Here is a 10527-nt window from a genome sequence, read left to right as displayed (position 1 = left end):
AGAAACTACCCACGGAAGATAACTGCCAGTGGGCGTATACCAATGGGCGTGTACAATGACGTCATCGTTAGGAAAGTTTAACAATCACTGTTTGATTATGATTGCTGCCTGTCATGTTTTGCAGCCTTACATCTCTCCCACTATAAACCTCCATATCTCCTAAACAGCATGTCATACCGACCTAAAATTTTCAGGGTACACAGGGGACCCTCATTGTTAGCAGTACCTCACCTTTAATAACAAAATATGGGCGTCTTAATTAAAAAAATAGTGAAAATTGAACATCAGGGTTGCTGTTTAAAAAGTTACTGTGTCTAGAAGACTGAAATAAACAAACAAATTATAGACCCCCGGGACCCCCTACATAGCAAGGAGGTGTGACCCCCAACTTTATACCTATTTGTCAAAAAACTGGAAATGTCATACTACACTACTCTGTCCTCTTCCCCACTTTGAACCCCAATTTCTCTGGAAAGGGGGTGGGGGATGTGGGGCACAGGTGTCCCTCACTTGCACCTATAATTTTGTTTAAGAGTTTTTACAGTAGAAACCCTTACAAACTCTCATACTCAGACTCTATTTAAAAAGCTGGGAATTAGACATTCCCTCAAACATTCTCTGCTGGGGATTCATCCAGATCTATGTTTTAATGGCAGTAATTAATAGAATGTCAGATCCACCGCTTTATAAGTAGAGCCCTAAAAGTTTATGTCAGCGGTGTACCGGTGAAACAATTTGAGCTCTAATTATAGAACAGGGGATCTGACATTCCCTCAAACATTCCCTGGTGATAAATCAATTACTGCTATTGAAATACATGGGCCTGGAGCATTCTCCAACAAGGAAATCCAGTTGAAATTTTACTAAAGGGCACCAAAAGAAAGCACTTTTTTCCCTGATAAAACAACATTCTGATAGATATTTCTAAGTTATAAGTAATTAGTAACTTTAATTAGTTTTAAAAGCAGAACTAAATAAAAAAAATAAAATTGTGACTAGACAGGTCCTTTATTGCAGAAGGGACAGGTGATGTCCCCTAAATTTTATATTCACAGCCACCTGTCCTTACTCCTCCTCGGGTGCCACCATCTTTCTCTGCTCCTGTTTGGATCTTCGGCCATCTTAGTTGGCCTGGGTGGGACGATATAACTTATATAATATATAAAGAGGCAGAGATACCCAGCACATTCCGGCATCCTGAACTGAGCTGAGCAGGCAGGACTAAAAAGGAACAAGTGATGTCTCTTCAACAACGAAAGTCCTGGCTCCTACCAATTTTGGAATTCAGAACTATAGCTTTTCTTTAAGTTAAACATGTGTTACAAAACTGTAACTCTGTGTAAACTATTGCATTGCTTAAGTGTCAGCACCTTATTTAGCATTTGCTCACATTTTTTTTTCTTTTTAGGTTTACTTCCACTTTAAGCAAAGGGGTGGAGGGGGGAAATAAGGGATTGTTCCATCCAGCAAGTTGTATATATAATGGCAGAATAAGGCCAAGTGGTCCAAAGTTATCTACAAATCTCTTTAGTACAATAAAAAATAAAACAAATGTAAACAACAATTAAGTCACATCTCAAATATGTTACAGTAAAAACTTCAATAGTATAAAGTGTTCATTGAATAAATAAAATATATAGTTATCAAAACAATCAATACATATGATTGCCTTGTGAGTGTAATTCGACTCTGTCAGGCCACATTGTTTGAAAGATATAACGGCAGTAGTGAGAACACATTATCACTGTTATGCTTCAGGACCCTTGTATGTAATTTGTGCTTATGAGGAGTCTTCCACTAATCATTCATGAGAAAGTCCATCCAGCATCGTTGTGTATGATTGCGTCCCCTGCAGCTTTGACAGTTCCACCTCCAGGTCCTTTGATTCCTCTTAATATAATTACTGATTTGCAGTAAAAGTGTTTTTAAATATATCTCGCATGTTATGGAATCACCATATGATACATATTTTTCATTTGTCCCCCCTACCTAATTTTTTTGGATTCTTCATCAATAAAATTGATTTTTTCTTATTTCAGAAAGTAAATGCTAACTATTGTCACTGGTTCTTCATGTAATCCCAGATACTGTTAGTAGTATGTGGTACCATGCCAGCCATATAGATATTAGGAAAAGGGAAAGTATAAATTAGGAAAAGATCTTACTCATGAAAGACTTTGAACACTTAGTAAAGGAACAGTAGTAGAGTAGAGTAGGAACAGAGAAATATAAAGTGCAGCTCAAATCAGCCTAGACACACTTTTGAACAATGTTCCCTAGTTGGCTGTACAAACTGATCTTTGTCTTTGTGGCAGGAAGCCAGATGCCTTAAAGATGAATACATTGCACAGAATGTACTTATGCTTGTTGCAAAAAGCATTCTAGGTCAACTTGGTTATAATAAGACCATTATTGTCCAATTTCAATAACTCAATCATCAGCACGCTGCACCAAAATTCTAATTTGGGGATCTTGTATAGGATGGTCCGAGTCAGTGATCTCATGCAAATCGGTGAAGCTGGTTCCTTAAAAGGAAGAATACATTTTATGAATACATAGATTTCTTATTTCACTTTGAAGCCATTTATGCTGTCTCTTCTGCATTACAGAAAAATGTGTTTGGTTGTTGCAGACTACCCAGTAGTCATGGTCTGTATGAAGACTACTGCCAGGTTTTTGGACTGTCCTTAGGTAATTGTGCAGGCAAGAAAAATATATGTTTCCTGATTTTTAACAAATGTGGAAACTTATTCAAAACATTTATTTGTGCCAAGTATAGTCTTTCTAATTTTATTACAGAGTTTAGTTCAGTGGACAGATCGCAGCACACTCCCTCAGTGTACAGCCCATCATGTCCATCATGGCCCATCCTGGCTGAGGACTGTCAAGGACCCTCATGTAGTTGCACATGCCGAACCTACACGTCCCCCTAACAGTTTTCAGACCATCACAGCTGACAACCATCCTCCTTCCCTTGCACCACACCTGCACACCAACCTATCACTGGCCTCAATCCCCATCCTACCCCGTGCTTTTACCACCTCTCTCCCATGTCCTCTTCACTCACTGCTGCATCAGGGCCAACTTCTGAGTTTGCCAACACTGCACTGATATACCACCACTGTATCAAGGTAATACTCACCATTTAACTTTGCAATACCAGGCTCTTCACTCAAGCAAGTGACCTGATGATGCCACTCTGTCCATTTAACTGCATTAATTCTGCAGAAAGCAAAAAAAAAAGTGGGCTAAATAAATATCAGTAACACAAGTGTATATATTGAAAAATGTTAAAATCTCTGTCATGTTTTTACTGCTATCTAAGGTTCTGTTAGATGTTCTGTTCTTATTTCACCTTGTTTATTTTTCCTGTAATTAAAAATTCACAAGACAAAAACAGCAACACAGAAATAAAAATGTTTTTAAAAATGTTTTAGGTTACAAAGAGAGGATTTTACCTTACTTTTCTTTTTTATCGAACATCTGATAGCACTAAAAACATCCTACCTTTACCTATGCTATGCAAAACTGAACAGAATGCAAAGTGCAGGAAGCCATAGTAATTGATAACACTGGTCAACAAACATTTTCTTGCCAAACAGATTAAGTCATTTTAGGTTACGTTTGATGCACAGATTCCAAATATTGTATTGGTTTTGCTAGATTGGCTCTAGTTTTTAAAATAATGAGCTCAATAATAACCTCATAGAAAACTAATGAAACATGAAAATTAAGCAAAATTAAACTAGATATGCCTACGTATACAAAATTAAAATTTTGAAATACTTAATGTCAATGTATTCTATATACAGTATTTTTACAGAACTAATCACAAAGAAGTAATTGAAAAACTCAGTTTGTATGATTTCCTTTCATGCAGATGATCAGGACAATCACGTTGAAGGCTCCAGCAGTAGTCTGCCATCATGTGTCTATCCCATCTGCCCTGATACCTTTCTTCCATCACCTTTATATCTTGATGGAATCTCTCCCATTGTTCCTCACTGAAATCGCCAAGGTTTTCTGGAAATTTTTGCAAATGGCTTTGGATATGGTATACCTTTATGCTCATAGTAGCACCCACATTTTTAAGGTTTAAGAGCAAGTTTTGTTCCAGTTCTTCATAATTTTGGGCTTTATGGTTACCCAAGAAGTTCTTGACAACCATGACATAGCTGTACCAGGCAGAGGCTTCAGTATCAGTCATGTAACTTGTGAAATTTGAATCATTTATCAGTTCCCAAATCTGGGGTCCATCAAAGATTCCTGCTTTTAATTTTTCAGTACTCAATCCAAGGAAGAATCTACAAATGTATTTGAAGCAATCACCGTCCTTGTTTAGAGCTCTTAATGAAGCTCAAATTGCTTCATTAATCCCAACATTATGTGTAGTAGATGGAGAATGATTTTTTTTTGTCAACTTTTTGCTCTTTAATGATGTTCGCTGCACCTATTTTCATGTTTTCCCTTGGAAGCCATGTCACATTTTTCAGTGATCCGGCTTTGCTCTACTATTCCACAAGCAGATGAAACATGGGTACTTTGTGTATCCTCTTTTCTTTACAAGTAGGAAGTTCACCATTTTTAAATCAACACATATGGACCATTGGTGTTCATGATAGCAACGCTTTTGTTGGACCATTTTGATATTTTCATATTCTTCTTTAAGTTTTGTTGAGTGACCAATTGGAATTGATGCATAACATTTGCCATTATGCAGTAAAACAGATTTCAAACTTTGAGTGGAACTGTCTATGAAAAGCCGCCAGTCTTCTGCTCGGTATTCTGGTACTTCCATACGGGCTAGTAGTCCAGGGATGTTACAACAGTACACAAAGTCCCCGTCTTCACTGAAACATGGTAGGAGTGTCACCTCTCTTGTCCTCTAAAACGTTATTTTAACTTCCGGTCTCAGACAGTTCTTTTCTTTTAGCCTGGATGCTAAACGTTCAGGTGCTTGTTTTGACAGACTTAGGTCACATTATAAATCATTGAGCTCTTCTTGGGAGAACTGCTGGTTTGATGAAACACTTCCTTCATATTCACTTCCACTGCTAACTCCTGGATTACACTCCAAACCCTGTATATCCTCCATGTTGGATACAGGAATATCAGGGAGTGTACTGAACACTAGTATGGGAACATCAGCACCATGCGGCACAGGTCTTCATGCTGATTCCAAATTAGGGTACTCCCACTTGTTTATCTTGTATAGATTGAAACCATTTACATTCACAGCACAAAAATAACAATCATTATGATGATTGTTGGGCTCTCGCCATACCATAGGTACACCAAATTTATAACAAAATATTCTTCAAACTCTTTCTATTGCTTTTTTGGTATTTTATGGTATATACAAATGTAACTAAAGACACTGGATCACATTCAATATTGATAGATGAGCTATAAACAAGTTAGAAATTAGAGCTAGCAGATCTTGCTGTCGGGCATCCAAGATATATATGAAGTCAAAAACTAACTCAGCATGGTACACTTTGCTAATATATTCTATTTGGGTGGGGTAACGCTTATACTTTATACCACCATTACATTTTATTACCTTAAACATAATCTTTTGTCCTTTTCTGAAATCTTGCAAATGTTTCCAAGTTTAAATTTATTTCTTAAACAGGTTGGCAAGCATTTTTCATACTCCAAAATGGTTCTAGCTCTCTGAAAAAGAAAATGATTTGTCCTAATGATGTGCATATTATTTTCAGTATTTTTCAATGTAAGTTTTCTTTCATGATTAGGTTATGGTTATTTATTTTGTAGGTAAAAAATGTGAACCTATCACAGCTCTGGAAAAAAAACATCTACTTGTTACAATAGTTACAATAACAATTTAATGAGCCTGATTCAATAAAGTGGACATTTCATCTTTTAAAATAAATCTGACCTACACCCTGGCTTCCAGCTATATCACAAATGCAATTTGTGAGATTCCGGAAAAGCTGAGAATCCCAAATGTCATGAGAAGACACTTCTACATTTTAGATTTGGTTTTTCAGCTTTCTTTATTTTATGTTTATCTGATAACTGAATATGCAACAACAATTGCAGGTTAGCAGTTCATAATGGAATAAAAGAAACACATAACTTGACATTTTGATTTATTTTTATCCCGACTGACATTACTCTTTTAAATGCAGAATCAGCTATAAGTCGAAATTCAGTTTGGTTGTTGTATTGGATATTGGCCAGTCGCTCACCCTCCTAAATCCGTCTGGTTCTTTAATAACCAGTAGGGACGGCAACAGGCAGTAGTGAACCCCCCACTGCTGCCGCCATTTATTTTCTATGGACATTTGCAGGTAAGATGGTACATGTAGTGTCTGATATAAGGGCACATTTCAGGGGTGTGAGGAAGTAGTGGCCACATCCTAGCCAGGTCTGAACACTGACTTCAACTGGCTTTGACCTATCAACAAAATTGTTACACAGAACAATTCTTTAGCTACTTACAAATCACTGAAGCTTGACAATATTCAGATATTTTAATGTAGACTCACACAATTATTGTTTAAACCAACCTGAAGTCTCCAAATATTCTCACTGTCTTTTGAAATTTTGTCCACAGTCTCTCCCATTAATGCAATCAACATATTTAGAAGAAGTACAAATGTAAGGATGACATAGATTATAAGAAGCAGCAGAAACAGGACTGGGTATTTTGAATCTTGCTGCATCTCCAGGTCTCCTAATCCCATGGTGAGTTTAAACAGTTCCACAATCGCTCTTTTAAAGCTGTTATACCTCATACATTCTGCATCATCAGGGCAGTGTTCAATTAGGGAAGCAAGAGCTGGAACGAAAAAAAATATACAGTTAATATTATACAGTATTTATAGATCGCCAACATATTACACAGCGCTGTACAAAGTCTATAGTCATGTCACTAGCTCTTCCTAAAAGAAGCTCACAATCCAATGTCCCTACTATAGTCCTAGTCTTTTGTCTATTACACTCTCAGGTCCAATTTGGAGGGAAGCCAATTAACCTAACTGCATGTTTTTGGAATGTGGGAGGAAACCCACACAAACATGGGGAGAACCTGCAAACTCCATGCAGATAGGGTTCTGGCCTGAGATTCGAACCTGGGACCCTGCACTGCAAAGACCAAAGTGACCACTTAGTCACCATGCTGCCCCACATAGTTAAATAGGTTATTCAGTGGAAATATTGGACAGGTTGTTTAGCTATTATTTTTCTTGAGGATACTAGTTTACTATTTTCATGTCCCCTTGATATGTATAAAGAACCTATCTCCATACAAACACCTATCTGTTTTATTTAGCACCAATAACAGTTCATCCCACTGCCCCACCACCAAGCTGGCTCCATCAGCATTAACATTGTTGTTACAAAAGATAACACTCATTTCATTTTTATAAGGAAAAACAAGGCTTTCTAGTCGTGATACAATCTGGTAAGTATTATCTGTTTTTTATGCAACCCATAGACAAAAATGTAACATACCCACAAAAGAATTCATTATATCCTAGTCAGTTTTAGTTTAGAAAGAAAACGCATGTCACTCTAGTAAAATAAGTGTTCATTTTTTTCTATAATCCCATAGGTCATCAAGAACATTACCACACTTCTGAGTGCCCAATGGATGAATGTGACCAATCACTTACCAACACCAAATCCACACAAGAAAAGAACATACACCAGTAGGAATTTCGAGACATCATTTAAAATGACCTGTAAGTAAGAATATATTGGTTGTGCAAAAGTTTGTAAAAATATAATTTTCAATGTACTGCATCACATTCATCACTGCTCTGATCTGACAGTCCTAGTAAACCTTACAGCCACCCAGTTATCTGAGTAATTCTGAAACAAATTCTGATCTAATAGAATGCTTGAATACTACTAATGAACCATCATATTTATCATATTTTTGAAAAGTCTCTGCATGTTCCCTGAGGAAGCCTGATAGGAGAAACGCGTCGGAACTGAGGCAATTACCATTTCTATAAATAAGATTTAGTCAGGTGGCTCTTGTTTAGTTTACCTGGCATTCTCCTTTGTGTTTTTGCACAGGAGAGCCAACCTTATATTGTTTTCATGGTAATTTTGTAATGCCTCACATATATGGTATGTAAACACTCATACTTATTTACTTAATATATTTTAGAGTTTAGACACTCAAAACCCTAGTCTTTTTTCCTTCTTTTTGTTTTATTGATTTTTTTTTAAAATATAGTTAATCATCACTTTTAGAATAATCATTCTCCTATCCTGGAAGCCAGCCAGATACTAAGTTGGATCATAATGTATCTCATATGTTATTCCCTATACAGTATTTAAGAGAAATACCCAATTAGTATTGTTGATGAAGGACTGCTAATACATTCTACCATGTTTGTATAGGATGCTATGTAGTGACATAAAATGAAAAATGAAAAGTTGACCCTTACCACTGTGTTCTTTTTAATGTACATTTTAATTTAAAAAATAAATACATTTTTTAGTCAGATAGAGTTGAGGGGAAGAAGATAGAAAGAATTTATTTTTTTGTGTAAAGGTTCATCTTTAAAGCAGGACTAAACTCAATAAAAAACATGCAGGTCTGTCAGTACAGAAGAAACCAGTGATGTAGCTCCTGCTCATGCACATAGGAGTTTATCTATTCCCAGCATGCACAGCTCAGTGTTCAATAGCATAAAGATTGTGAACAGGCAGGTAAGTTCATTTTCATGCAGAAGCGGCATTGCCTGTCTCTACAGCGATAATGAACCTCCCTGTTTACAATCTTTTCATATATACTTAGTTCCGCTTTAAGTATATGGGTCGGACTACATTTTTGTTTGCTATGCTGAATTTACAAAAATGAAACTGCTAAATTATTTATTCATTCTTGACTTACATACTTATACATGCAAGAAACTCAGATTCAAAAAAAAAAAAGGTGATAAGGTTACAAATGCAAACTCCCATAAACCAAAACACAAAGGTATATATCAAGGGATGTCAAACATTATCACTTGCCTTCTGGGTCATAACACTGTAGATACCCAGGGATTGAAATCCTCTTGTATAATAAATCAGGTTTGTCCATCCAAGGGCCATGGCTACGACAGTAAAGGCTAGATACTCTTGTACTCCGAATATACTACAGAACATTGATACGATAATAAGGACTGCCTGGATGAAACTGAAAGAAAAAAATAATCTAATTTAAAGCCGCTACACTGGGTTAAAAACTGTAAATTACAGAGAGGTCGATTTACTGAAAGCATTTAGGCTGTTCACTTACCAACCAACTTGCATGGGATTCCACCAACCACCTTGCATGGGATTCACCTAGCTTAAAGCGGACCTATCACCAAAATTTTTATTTTACATAAAAGGATACATAAAAGGTAATAATTATTTTCTTTTTTTGCCTTAAAACTAAAAAAAGTGTGAAACCCCTTGCAGAGCCTCCTGGGATACCTCCATCACGCATCTCAGGAGGCTTCTGGCTGTTCCTTCTGCACATTCCCAAGATTGGCTTTCTTCAGGGCTTTTTCCTACATGGGAAACAAAAATGCTCAGCACTCTTTTTTTTTCCCATTTACAGCAGGCCAGAAGAAGATAGTGGTGCCCAGTGCATTCTCCGCTCTGGGACGAAGGAAAATTCTAGGACTGCAGGGGACCCAATCCAGGAACCTCTTTTTTTTTTTTTTAGTTTAGGTCTAAAAAAACAGGATGTTTCGCTTGCACATAATTGAAACGTTGAAACGTTGAAGTTGGCAGTATAATTAAACTATGTATGCATCTACTTGTCTGAAGATCACGTTAAACAAATATACAGAGACATTTTTTGTATTTCCACAACTTACAAAAGAATATGGAACCAGGCATCAGACACAACTGATTTCAGATCTGAGGGACTCAGCCAGAAGATTGAAGCCCCCTAAAAAATGGAAAAAGTGAATTCATTACATATTGTGCATTTTATCTTGTGTCCTTGACCAACTCCTTTCCCACCTGATCCCAGAATAAATCTATTTAACAATATCCCCTACTAGGGCTGTGATAACTACAGCAGAGTTTAGTCTAATGATCATGAATGTATATTGGATTTGTACATATATTGTTTTGGATTTATTTTGGTCAAGCTAAAACTAAAGCCCCATGATCAGGCAGGTGAGTATTGCAAAAAGGGACAGGTATTGTCCCTTCTGCAAGAACTGTTCTTACCTGCCTAATCAATACCCAGCTCTGAAATTCAGCTTTCTTTGCATGTACCAGGGTTATGTCATCACAATCATTATAGCCAAAGATTGTAAGGAGACCCCTGAGATGAAATAGGGATAGGTGGGTAAAGCGGGTTTAAGTTCCGCTTTAAAAAGAAAAAGTTTTTTTGCCAGGTAGGTATGAAATATTGCATATAAGTAATTTGACTTTAGCCTAAATTTTCTTACATAATACTTTTAAACTAGGCCATAGTTATTTAGAAATTTAATACTTTTAGTTATTTAGTTAGTTATTTAATACTTTTAAAACTATATATATATATATATATATATA

The 10527-nt window shown here is 36.4% G+C and overlaps 1 protein-coding gene across 1 annotated transcript in view; it reads right to left on the bottom strand.

Annotated features, from left to right (window-relative positions):
* Positions 1 to 1574: 1574 nt before the first annotated feature.
* Positions 1575 to 10527, bottom strand: part of LOC140335548 (transient receptor potential cation channel subfamily V member 3-like) — a gene marked incomplete in the record, with an annotated part of 27546 nt that continues 18593 nt past the window's right edge. Inside the window, 8 exon segments of the mRNA XM_072418292.1 lie at positions 1575 to 2525; positions 3143 to 3222; positions 5564 to 5676; positions 6537 to 6808; positions 7644 to 7768; positions 7978 to 7982; positions 9001 to 9166; positions 9837 to 9910. Of these exon segments, the coding sequence (XP_072274393.1) occupies positions 2431 to 2525; positions 3143 to 3222; positions 5564 to 5676; positions 6537 to 6808; positions 7644 to 7768; positions 7978 to 7982; positions 9001 to 9166; positions 9837 to 9910 (930 nt within the window).

Source organism: Pyxicephalus adspersus, chromosome 1 (assembly GCF_032062135.1).
Source record: "Pyxicephalus adspersus chromosome 1, UCB_Pads_2.0, whole genome shotgun sequence".
In the NCBI taxonomy this organism is placed as follows: Eukaryota; Metazoa; Chordata; class Amphibia; order Anura; family Pyxicephalidae; genus Pyxicephalus; species Pyxicephalus adspersus.
The sequence above is the reverse complement of the archived record's forward strand: the minus strand, read 5'-3'. Positions and strand labels throughout refer to the sequence as shown.